Raw genomic sequence first — 12,468 nt, forward strand, 5'->3', positions numbered from 1 at the left:
TGTGTGGCGCATATTTGAAGATTGGTGTGGGGACCGGGTGTGTGTCCCTTCGACAGCTTCTGTGTCGTGCATTTTAGATTTCTTGCAGGATGGTTTTGAGAAGGGCCTTTCATTGTCATCTTTGAAGGTGCAGCTGGCTGCTTTGGTGTGTTTTCGGGGTAAGTTGCAGGGCAGGTCGGTTGCATCTTCCCCGGATGTGGTCCGTTTTTTGAGGGGGGTGAAGTTGCTTCGTTGTCCTTAGCGGCCGGTAGTTCCTCAGTGGGATCTTAATGTCGTTCTTGACTCTTTGGCGGGTTCTCCTTTTGAGCCCTTGGAGTCTTGTTCGATAAACGACCTTACTATGAAGGTGGTCTTTTTGATAGCTATATCGTCGGCTCGCCGGATTTCGGAACTTCAGGCTCTTTCATGTAGGCCTCCGTTTCTGTGGTTTTCTAAGGAAAAGGTTTCGCTGCGTCCAGTGCCTTCGTTTTTGCCTAAGGTGGTATTCTCCTTTCATGTCAATCTTTCGTTGCCGGTCTTGGGGTACCGGACGGGGGATGCTTCTCAGCGTCTTTTGGCGAAATTGGATGTGCGCAGAGTGTTGAAGGTTTACTTGTGCAGGTCGGAGGAATTCAGGTCTTCGGACAGGTTTTTGCCCTTCATGGGAGGGCCAAGAAGGGAGCAGCTGCTTCAAAGGCATCTATAGCTCGGTGGTTGAAGGATGCCATCTCTTTGGCTTACATATTGCATGGCCATATGGTGCCAGTGGGGCTCAAGGCACATTCCACTAGGGGGATAGCGGCTTCGCAGGTCCCACCCTTAGATGTGTTTACTGCTTTGGTACGTCCCAAGCGTCTTGAACGGTCTGGAGGATTGCTGAGGAAGATGAAATTAGGCCTGGAGGAGTGGCCTAGTGGTTAGGGTGGTGGACTTTGGTCCTGGAGAACTGAGGAACTGAGTTCGATTCCCAGCACAGGCAGCTCCTTGTGACTCTGGGCAAGTCACTTAACCCTCCATTGCCCCATGTAAGCCGCATTGAGCCTGCCATGAGTGGGAAAGCGCGGGGTACAAATATAACAAAAATAAATAAAATAAATCCTCCAGACCGTTCAAGAGCCCACCCAGTGTATCGGACAGTTCAGTATGATGATTTCTTTAGACTTCAGTTGCTGATATTTCTAATAGCTTCTGTGATTTGGGTCCTGGAGTTTTACTAAGGGCAGTTTGTGGTACCGTTTGTGCCCGGGTCCTGGAGTTTTACTAAGGGCAGTTTGTGATACCGTTTGTGCCCATCTGCAGTTGAATTCCCCCGTCTTAAGGGGAGGAGATATTGAGTGTGGATTCAGTGGTTTTGTTTAGGTGGAGGTGTTTTGTTCCTCTGCTTTGTTACTGTTTTTACTGGTTAGTAGAAGGTCTGCACAGGCTACTTGTATAAGACGTTTTAGTGTTCTCAGTCTCCCTCTGCTGGTAGGAGTGCATAACCCAAGCGTCTTGAACGGTCTGGAGGATCTAGAGGGAAATAAAATTAGCAGGTAAGGCTTAATTTCACCTTCTCTACTATTATCTGCTGAGGGGGGGGGGAATACAACCCACTAATTGGGAAAGGAAATTAGGTATGACTAAATGTTACCATTTGAGTTGTCTTTGTTATATGCAAAACATAGTATAAATGGATTTAAAATGCTCTCTCCCCCCTGTTGTAGGTTCAGCTGTATGGCAGCTAGTTGCTTCATTTTTGAAGCTTCCCATTTCTGGTACTCATTGTATTGTGGGAGCCACTATTGGCTTCTCTCTGGTGGCCAAAGGACAAGAAGGAGTCAGGTGGATAGAGTTGCTTAAAATTGGTAAGTTAAGTCTTAAATTTTTTTTTAATGTTTTCAGTTTTGCTCAATTATACAAATCTGAATCCACTCTGTGCTGGTAATTTTCTTTTTCTTCTTTACCAGTGTTGTCCTGGTTTATCTCTCCTCTTCTTTCGGGTATCATGTCTGCTCTTCTGTTCTTCCTTGTCCGCATGTTCATTCTACGCAAGGTAAGAAAAATTTCTTTCCAAGTATTGCTAATTTGTGTCTAGTTTTCTGGAGGAGTGACGGGTCTGAAGGAGCAGCGCTCTAGCCCATTTCTGCTTTGGTGCTAAGGCTAGATCATATAATTTAGATACATAAAGGGTAGGTGGTGATCTGAAAAGTGGGTGTGAAGCTTCAATAACTTTTAAAACAGAAAAAATGACTGGTCAAAATGACTGGATAAGACCAATCACCTATGCATACCTACATAAGAAGGAATTCTGTAGAGCTTGCTTAAGATCATTGGTCCTTGTCACATGCTTTCTTGAATTCAGGTACAGTCCACCATCTCTGCCGAGAGACAGTTTCAAAACTCCCTCACCATTTCTTTAAAGGAATATTTCCTTAGGTTACTCCTGAATCTTTCCCCTTTCACCTTTATCCTGTGACCCTCTTCATTCCAGTGTTTCCTTTCAGTAAGCCTATTTTCTATACATTCATACCATGGAAGTATTTAGAGGTCTATCTCATATCTCACAACTCTCGCTTATTCCAAAGTATCTATATTTAGGTAAGTCCTAATATGTGATAAGACCACTAATCGTTTTGGTTGCTGCTCTCTGGACCAACTTCCTGTCATGTGTTCACTTAAGTGTTTTTTTTTTTTTTTTTTTTACTTTAATATGTTAACCATCTGACATGGGTTGTTCAGCATGCCAGACTTAAAACATTAGACTGTTTAATCTATTTTCTTAGCGTCAGCTTATGCTGTTCTGATCCAGCGGGTGTTATCCCTTCCCACCAGCAGATGGGGGTGGAGAAAACTGAATTCAACCAATGACATCACCAGTTATAATCTGTGGTGCTGTCTGTAACAATCCAGTATTTTTCTCTACCTTCTGGCAGATGGCAGGTTGTGCTGTGGTTCTTTGTCTCTGGCCTAGTTCCCTGCTCTGCTGGCTGCGGCTACACAGCATGGTCAGGTTTGACAGTCGGTTCCAGGTCATAGTCTCAGGACCAAACCTGGTTGAGCTTAGCTCCCAGTCACACTCCTTAGTGCCTCTGGGCAAGTCTTTGGCTTGGTCCCAAGGGATCTCACCTGTAGGGTGCAGGTCCCCATGCTTCCCTCCCCTTCCCCCCACCATTTTTGCCTGTTCACCGTTTTTGGATGTGTCCCCCACAGGCTCCCTCTGCAGCTCCCAGGTGCTTAAATTTCCCCCCAGATTGCCCTGTGCAGCCTTTCCTTCTGTTTTGGCGAATAAGGAGCAGCAAAAAAGCCTATTCCTTAGCACCTGCAGCAGATGAATCTAGAAACTGGTGGGTTGTATCCATCTACCAGCAGGTGGTGAGAAAGATAGACAAACTGAAGGCAGTGATACAAGATGCAAAAAACAAATGGGGCTCACACTTTCCACAAAAATATAACACAAAAGGAAGTGGAAAAGAAACCAAATTCAAGAGATCAGTCCAAACACCAGGATAAGATGCTCCAAACACAACTTTATTTGGACCCTGCACGGTCTGTGTTTCGGCTTTAAAAAGCCTTCATCAGGGGTCAATCGATGAGTGCTCAATTTTATACCGACTGACTATGGAGCGTAAGAACAAATATCTCTTGATCAGGGGTGGTATACTATCTCACACCAACAGATTCAAATTGAAAAAAAAAATGTTTGAATCTGTTGGTGTGAGATAGTATACCTCCCCTGATCAAGAGATATTTGTTCATAAGCTCCATCGTCAGTCGGTAAAAAATTGAGCACTCATCGATTGACCCTGATGAAGGCTTTTTAAAGCAGAGACACGGACCATGTAGGGTCCAAATAAAGTTGTGTTTGGACTGATCTCTTGAATTTGGTTTCTTTTCCACTTTCTTTTGTGTACTGATACAAGATGACCAGCTCCTATCAATTAGAATTTCTCTTGTCTCCAGCAGGTGTTCTCTTCAGCTACTGGATTCAAAGTTGCTGGGGGTTGTCCTGGACTAGGTGGCTAGTTGACACAGGGGGAGGTCGGCTAAGGGAGCCATCTTTGGGGGCATACCTGGTGATCTGGGTCCCTGCCTCACCCCAATATACCCATTTCTCCCAGTTTGTAGCTTGGCTGTCTGTGGCTGCTGTAAATTTCCTTCCTCAAAATGGGTGGAGGGCGGGGGAACTCGGCCGCTTAGAAAAAAAGGTCTACAGGATGGCAGAACTGTTTGTTTCTGAGCGACAGCCTTCGGTCAGGGAGCCTGGATTTGAGTGCTGATAGGCTTCTTGCTGGGAGGTTGCGCTGTTTTCTTTGAGTGCCAGCGTGCGCTCAAGATTTCCGGGCAGCCCACTTTCGTGGAGATAGCTGCGGAAATGAAATGGCGTTTAGTGAGCTGAGACTGGCAGGAGGATGTCTTTTTCTCCTCTCCTGATGGCACGGTTTGCTGCACAAAGTCGCATGGTGCGCATGCCACTTTGTATAAAGCCTCTGATGCGGTTTCGGCCCTGGTTCTGCTGTTGGCTGAGTTAGCGTGGGCAGCTGTTCCTCCTCAGGATTCTGATGTGGCTGCTTTAGCAGGTGTGTCTAGTGCTGCTTGGAGTGGCTGCAGGGACTGGAAGCTCGGGAGAGTTTTTCTCTACTAAGTTTTGTACTTTTTATGCACCATGTCTATGTGCTGAAACGGGCTCTCCCTCAACCACTCCACTCCAGGCTGCCGTTCTGGGGGGCCTAGGTCAACTCTCTTTATCTCGGGTGGACAATCCCGCCCTAAAGTGGAGGCGGCTGGCCTCCTTGTTGGTAGGGTTGTTTCTCCCCGTGACTGCTGCCCCTTCCCTGGCGGCCCCCTCTGAGGGTTTGTTGCGGCATTCTAAGCTGGAGGACGTGGAGGGAGGGTGAACTTCTCCAGGAAGAGCTGGATGACCTTTTCATAGAGATGAACTGCCGTCCCTTATTACTAGTGCCTTGGCTTCTTTAAAATATTGCTGATCCCGAGGCATATGAGTCTGCTTAGGTTACTCCAAAGATGGTGAGTACTCTGAGACCGTCTAAAGCATTCCTGGTGCATGAGGCCATCCAAGAACTGACTTCAGCTCAGTGATCAGATCCGGATGGGGGCCTTGTGGCAAAAGCCATGGCGCAGCTTGTGGGCACAGACTGGGTGGAGCAGTTTTCTCTCCTTAAGGTGAATTCCCTGGTGACAGCAGTCACCAAGAAGACTACTCTTCCTGTGGAGGGTGGAGTGGCATTGAAGGACTTGCAGGATAGACAGCTGGAGGCTTCTTTGAAGCAGTCCTTTTAGGGCTCAATTTGTACCTCTTACACTGCTAAAAGTGTGTCTTAGGTGGCTTTGCCTCAGATGGAGGTAGAGCTCAAATATTTGGTGGATGTCTTGTATGATTTGGTTCGAGCTTCTACCAAGCAGATGGCGCTGGCAGTTACTTGTTTATTGTGGCTCACTCATTGGTTGGCGGATATGGCTTCCAAACAGTGTCTTAATAGATTACTCTTTCGGGGTAAATTGTTCTTTGGAGAAGACTGAGAATATTTTGAAGGATTTGGGGATTGCAAATCCCAATGACCAGACAAGCCCGCTCCTCATGCAGATTTGTTGAGGCCTCTATTTTGGGAAGCATGTCAGTACAATCCAGGCTAGACTTCGGCAGCGTACCACTGCCCAAGATTCCAGCAATGCTCTTCCTTTCAAAATAAGAGTGCTTTGGGAGCATTGCCCAGCAGGAGGCTGGTGCTCGCGCCTCGCAATGATGGGGGCACCAGTCCACTCCTTGGTGCAACAGATAAGGGGTCGGCTGACCTACTGGGAGTGGACCAAGATTACAAGCTTGAATTCTACTTTCACATCACAGATTCTTGGAATCTTGGTGTGCCATGGCATCCAAACGAGCAGTGATGATGTTGCAGGCCCTCCTGGAGTTGGGGGCAGTCATTTCAGTGCTCCCTCGCAAGCTTTGCACGGGTTGGTATTCCATCTGTTTTGTGGTGGCCAGGAAAAAGGGGCTCCTTTCATCCCATTCTCTAACTCAGGAAGGTGAACCAATTTCTGAAGGTTGAGCCGGGACAGGGACAGTCTCGCGTGGTGGCTCCGGTCAGCCAATTTGCAGACGGGTGTTTCTCTGGCGTCTCCCTCTCGAAGTGACTTGGCCAACAAATCGTCTGGAGTTGCGAGCAGTCGTGAATGCTTCGGAGTTTTCAGGACCTTCTGCAGGGGCAGGCGGTTCGTGTATTCTTGAACACCACCACGACGGTGGCCTCCATCAATCGGCATGGGGGCACTCGCAGTCTTCCCTTGGCAGAGGAAGTGTCTCGTCTTCTAGTATGGGCGGAAGCGTATGTTGAGTCTGTCAGCACACATTGCAGGTCAAGACAATGTTCAAGCAGATTTTCTCAGCCGGACTCTTTTGGATGCAGTGGAATGAACGCTGTCTGACTCAGCTTTTCGGCTGATCTGTCAACGTTGGGGAAGACCAGTAATGGATCTCATGGCCATGGCTTGCAATGCCAAAGTTCCCCAGTTCTTCAGCCGCAAACGGCAGCCAGGATCCTCAGGATTGGATGCTGTTCTCCAGCCATGGCCGGAACAGCTACTGTATGTTTTTCCTCCGTGGCCTCTGGTAGGGAGAGTTCTTTGCCGCATCGTGGGCTGGTCATTCTAGTGGCCCCAGACTGGCCCCGATGGCCGTGGTATGTGGATCTCTTTCGTGCACTCTGAGCCACCATTTTGACTTCCGGTGACTCCCGATCTGCTGCATCAAGGGCCAGTTCAGATGAAAAATCCCTCCCGCTTTGGTCTTATGGCGGCCTGGCTATTGAGAGGCAGCAGTTGAGGAAGAAGGGATTTTCAGGACCAATCATTGCCACTCTTTTGGGGGCACGGAAGCAGTCTACTTCAGCAGCGTACGCGCGAGTGTGGAAAGCTTTCTCGGTGTGGTGTGCTTTGCGTGCTGAATCACCTTTTCGGGCGGACATTCCGGTTATTCTGGAGTTTCTTCAGCATGGTCTTCAAAAGGGATTGGCATATAATTCCCTTCGCGTGCAGGTGGCTGCGCTAGCTTTTAGGGGCAAACTGGATGGTTCCTCTTCCTCTTTAGCAGCTCACTCTGATGTGGTACGTTTCCTACACTGGGCTCTTCGACTTCGGCCTCCTCTGCAGCAGCCGTGCCTGGCGTGGCGTTTGAATGTGGTACTGCGAGCCCTCCAAGCCCCACCATTTGAGCCGTTGAATAAGGTTTCTGAGAGGAATCTAACACTTAAGACAGTGGTTTTTTGTGGCCATTGCTTCGGCTAGGAGGATTTCTGAAATTCAGGCTGCGGGCACCATTTTGGATCCGCCGCCTGAGGCATGATTTTCGGCGGCAGACTGTGAGTGCAGGAGGGTGCCCGGGGTCTCTGCCGAGTTGCCTAGGGAGGCTCGTGTTTCTTCGGGTTTGGGGGCAGATGGTCAGGGTGAGTTATTCTCCCCTGAATTTTTGTTGTTACACAGGGCGTCTCTTTTAAAGAGAGCCCTGCCTGAGTCCTCTGAAATTTTTCTCCCTGGGGATTCTTCTGGAGCGGAGGCTCTGGGTTCTGCTAGCCATCTGTTGTCTTCGGCCTCTGTGCTCACTTTGGATTCAAGCGCAGGCGGGTGTCTGCCTTTTCTGATGGCTCTTCTATCCCACCTCGTTCTCCTCCCCATTCCTTTTTGGGGGAGGTGTGAGGATCTGGAGGAGTCTTCTATTTTGCTGCAGGAGTTGGATGATCCTAAGGTGGTTTGTATTTTCCAAAGGGATAAGCTCCCATCTTTAATTGCTGATGCCTTGCAGTCTCTCAGTATTGAGGATTTGGAGGTGAATTTTGCTTCTTCGGTTAATCCTAAGATGGCTAGTACTAGGAAGCAGTCTCTGGCTTTCCCGGTCCATAACGCCATTCAAGAGCTTATTTCGGCTCAGTGGTCTGAGCCTGATGGCACTTTGAAAGTTGCCAGGGTTTACCTGGTTCCAGAGGCTCATTTGGCTCTTTTTGGGTTGCCTAAGGTGGACTCGCTAGTAACGGCTGTTACTAAAAAGACTATTCTCCCTGTGGAGGGAGGAGTCGCCTTGAAGGGCATGCAAGAGAGGTGTCTGGAGTTCTCCTTGAAATGCTCTTTTGAGGTTTTAGCTTTGGCTCTTCGGGCTGCTGTTTGTAGTTCTTACGCAGCCCGAGCTTCGCTTTCTTGGTTTCATAAGGCCGTCGAGCAACCTTCGGGAGGGTTCAGTTCCTCTTTCTGAGGTGGCCCCTTGAATGAAGTCGGCTTTGGCCTTCTTGACTGATGCTCTTTGATTTGGTTAGAGCATCGGCTAAGCAGATGTCTTTGGCGGTGTCGTCTCTGTGGCTTCTTTGGCTCCGTCATTGGGTGGCTGACATGGCCTCGAAGCAACGTCTGGTGAGGTTGCCTTTTCGGGGTTCTCTTTTGTTTGGGGAAGATTGTTAAAGATCTTGGGGATTCTAGATCTCGGCGTCTTCCGGAGGACAGGCCTAGGCTGTCTTCCAAGACCAATTCCTTCAGCGCTTCCTCCTCTGCTAGGCCTCGCTTTTGTGAGACCCGTAGATACCGTCCTGGACAGTCTTCTGGTATTCCATAACGCTCCTGTTTCCAGCACAGAAATTCATTTCGTTCTGATAAACATTCTTCAGCGGCAAGGAGTCCAGGGACGTGCAGCACAGTGATGGGGCGCAGGTCCACTCCTCGGTTCCATCTGTAGGAGGGCGTTTGTCTCTTTTTGTAGAGGAGTGGGCCAAAATTACGTCAGATCAATGGGTTCTCGATCTGATCAGAGCCAGGTACCAGTCGGAGTTTGTTTCTCCGGTCGGAGATGCTTTTGTGGAGTCCCGCTGTGGCACTGCCGCCAAGCGGGCAGCAGTCAGACACGTTGCAGTGTCTGTTGGATCTTGGGGCAGTAGTTCCCGTCCCCCCCCCCCCCCCCCCCCCCCCCGACGAGTGCTTCTGCGGTTGCTATTCGATTTTATTTTGTGGTGCCCTGCAAGGGCGGGTCTTTCAGACCGATTCTCAACTTGCGCATAGTCAACGAGGCCCTCAGGTCTGACATTTTCGTATGGAAACCTTTGAGTTCGGTCATTGCAGCAGTGCAGTCAGGAGAGTTCCTCACCTCGCTCGACCTCAAGGAAACGTATTTGCATATCCCCATTTGGCCTCCGCATCAGTGGTTTCTGCGTTTTGCAGTGTTAGGCCAGCATTTCCAGTTTCGCGCCTTGCCCTTTGGTCTGGCCACAGCACCTCTCAGTTGTTACAAGGTCGTGGTGGTGGTGGCCGCTTTCCTCCGAATAGGAATGAACTCTGACACTTTCTATTTTGATGATTGGCTCATCCGGGCGGATTTGGTGACAGAGAGCCGTCTCGCGACAGCCAGAGCTATTGCTCTTCTTCAGATTCTGGGCTGGGTGGTCAATTTCTCCAAAAGTCATCAGACCCCCTCGCAGTCTCTGGAGTATTTGGGGGTGCGTTTCGACACGGCGTTGGGCATGGTCTTTCTTTCCGACAACTGGCATCTCAAGCTTCAAAATCAGGTTCGGCTTCTCTTGTGGACGTTGCGGCCTCGTGCTTGGGATTATGTTCAGCTTCTAGGATTGATGACTGCCACCCTGTAAGTGGTTCCCTGGGCAAGGGTGCATATGCGGCCCTTGCAGCGTTCCCTGCTGTCTCGGTGGTCCCCGATCTTGCTGGAGTATCAGCGCAGACTGCTGTGGCTCCCTTCGACAGGTTGTGCCGGGAGATGCCACTAGTTCTCTCGTCATGGCGGTTAGTATTTACGGATGCCAGTTTAGTGGATTGGGGGGCTCACTGTCTCGGTCACCTTGCTCAGGGTCTGTGGTCCTCCACAGAAGCGACATGGTCCGTCAATCGCTTGGAACTGAGAGCGTTTTTTCTAGCTCTTCTTACCTTCTGCTGGATTCTGGAGGGTCAAGCTGTCTGGGTTCTTTCGGACAACACGACGGCGGTGGCTTACATCAACTGGCAGGGGGGTACGCAGTGTAGAGCTCTAGCGTCGGAGGCGGCCTAGATTCTCGACTGGACCGAGCGCCGCTTGTTTCTGTTGTCGGCGGCTCATATTGCCGGTCAAGACAACGTTCAGGCGGATTTCCTCAGCTGGCATCAAGTCGACCCGGCGGAATGGGAACTGGCAGACGAGGTTTTTCTTCAGATTTGTGCCAAGTGGGGTACTCCACGGTTAGATCTCATGGCGTCAGGAGCAAACGCCAAGGTTGATTTTTTTCGGCAGGGCTGGATGCCCTCTCTCAACCGTGGCCTCTAAAGGGCTACCCTTTTGCAGGCTAGTAAGTGGTGTGCAACGGGGTCTGTTTCGCCGATGCTTGCTTCAGTCTTGCAGTTGTTAGCATTTCTTCAGGACGGCTTACAGAAGGGTCTTGTTTACAATTCCCTTCGGGTTCAGGTGGCGGCGTTGGCTTGTTTCTGTGGCAGAGTAGCAGGTTTTTCTCTGGCTGCTCATCCGGATGTTGGCCGGTTTGTGGGGGGGGGGGGGGGGGGGTGTCTTTACATCTTCGCCCTCCTTTGCGGTCGCCGTGTCCATCTTGGAATCTAGGGATTGTTCTGAAAGCGCTGCAGAAACCTCCTTTCGAACTTCTCAAGCGCACTTCGGAGAAGGATTTGACTCTTAAAACGTTTTTTTTTTTTTTTGTTTGTTTTTTTGGTGGCTATGGCTTCAGCACGTAGAGTGTCGGAGCTTCAGGCTCTTTCCTGTCTGGATCCTTTTCTGCGGTTCTCCGATTCAGGTATTACAGTACGTACTGTGCTTTCTTTCTTGGCCAAGGTTGTTTCAGCCTTCCATATCAGCCAGTTTTTCTTCCTCCTTTTCGTCAGGAAGATTTTCCGGAATCCTTTGGACAGTTGCATCTTTAGGGCTCTCTTTCAATACTTGCAGGTGTTGAATGATTTCAGGACTTCTGATCATCTTTTCATTCTATTGGCAGGACCGCGGCGCGGTTGTGCGGCGTCTAAAGCAACCTTAATTCGCTGGTTTAAGGAAATCATCTTTTCTGCTTACCTTTTGGCTGGTAGCTCTCCGGAGGTGTTTAGGCGCATTCCACGTGCGCGGTGGCTTCTTCGTTGGCTGAAACGGGTGTCTTTTCTCTTCAAGAGATCTGTCGTGCAGCCACCTGCGCTTCTCACCTTTCCTTTGTTTGCCATTATCGGCTCAATGTTGCAGCGCAACAGGATGCACATTTTGGGGCACAGGTTCTTTCTCGTGGCAGCCCCACCCGGGTTAGGGAGTGCTTTGATACATCCGATCAGTTCCTGGATTCATCTGCTGTTGATGATAAGGAAGGAAAAATTATGACTAACCTGATAATTTTCTTTCCTTTAGTCACAGCAGATGAATCCAGAATCCCTCCCTGTCTGCCTTTGTTTGATTCAAATGCTTTGATTCTTGCACAGATTTTGATGAATTTTATATTTGAGGTTATTTGCAGGAAGTTGAGTAAGTCCCTCCTTCGCTTATGTTCTTGCTCCAGTTCAGGGAGCGGTTGTTTTCTGTGAGGAAAGTTAATGTTGTATTGTGTTTCTTCTGCGTTCTGCTTTGGAAGTTTCGTATACTGAGGATGCGAGGAGCTGGACGTCCAGGGTCACTGCATTTTTTCAGTGTTCTCTATCTCCACCTGCTGGTAGGCGGATACAACCCATTAGTTCCTGGATTCATCTGCTGTGACTAAAGGAAAGAAAATTATCAGGTTAGTCATTTTTCCATCTGTTACAAGGGCGGGTGTCTCCAGTGGCCCTGAAGGCGCATTCTACTTGGGCACAGGCGGCTTCTTGGGCGGAGGCGTCGGCCTTATCTCTGGAAGAGATTTGTCAGGCGGCTGCTTAGGCGTCCAGTCATACTTTTGTGAAGCATTACGGGCTTAGGCGTGTCTGCTCGGGAGGTTGCGAGTTTTGGGGCGGGAGTGTTGGCACGGGGAGCGTCGGCTTCCCACCCTACTTAAGGAATGCTTTGGGTACATCCCACTAGTTCCTGGATTAATCTGCTGCAAGTGACAAGGAAGGTAAAATTGTTTTACCTGATTTTCTTTCCTTTAACGCAGCAGATAAATCCAGGATCCCTCCTTAGTTCAGCCGACGTTTTTTTCATTTTCCACGCAGTGTGGCTATTTTTTCCTTCCGGGTTCTGTTTTTGCAGAGTTCAGACAGATATGGGAACACGGAAAGGATTCCGATTTCTGGATCAAGTTGCAGTTATTTCAAAGTTCTTATTTGGTTCTCTGTTTTTCATAGTGAGGATGGTTTCTGGTTGTTGTTGGTTTCATATTTTTGGCCTTGGCAAATGCTTATGAATGACATACTAACTGAGGAAGGAGCTGGCTGTCTGACATCACTGCCTTTAGTTTGTTTATCTCTATCTCCACCTGCTAGTAGGCGGATTTAACCACTAGTTCCTGGATTCATCTGCTGCGTTAAAGGAAAGAAAATTATCAGGTTAAACATAATTTTACTATTTTTTTTCTT

At 49.0% G+C, this 12,468-nt stretch overlaps 1 protein-coding gene across 2 annotated transcripts in view; it reads left to right on the forward strand.

The window, feature by feature from the left end:
* Nucleotides 1–12,468, forward strand: part of SLC20A1 (solute carrier family 20 member 1) — a 131,905-nt gene that overhangs the window by 44,823 nt on the left and 74,614 nt on the right. For both annotated transcript variants that reach the window (XM_030201711.1, XM_030201710.1), the window contains exons 3-4: nt 1,683–1,823; nt 1,926–2,011. In XM_030201711.1, coding sequence (XP_030057571.1) covers nt 1,683–1,823; nt 1,926–2,011 — 227 coding nt within the window. The remainder of the gene's footprint in view (nt 1–1,682; nt 1,824–1,925; nt 2,012–12,468) is intronic.

Source organism: Microcaecilia unicolor, chromosome 4 (assembly GCF_901765095.1).
Source record: "Microcaecilia unicolor chromosome 4, aMicUni1.1, whole genome shotgun sequence".
Lineage (NCBI taxonomy): Eukaryota > Metazoa > Chordata > Amphibia > Gymnophiona > Siphonopidae > Microcaecilia > Microcaecilia unicolor.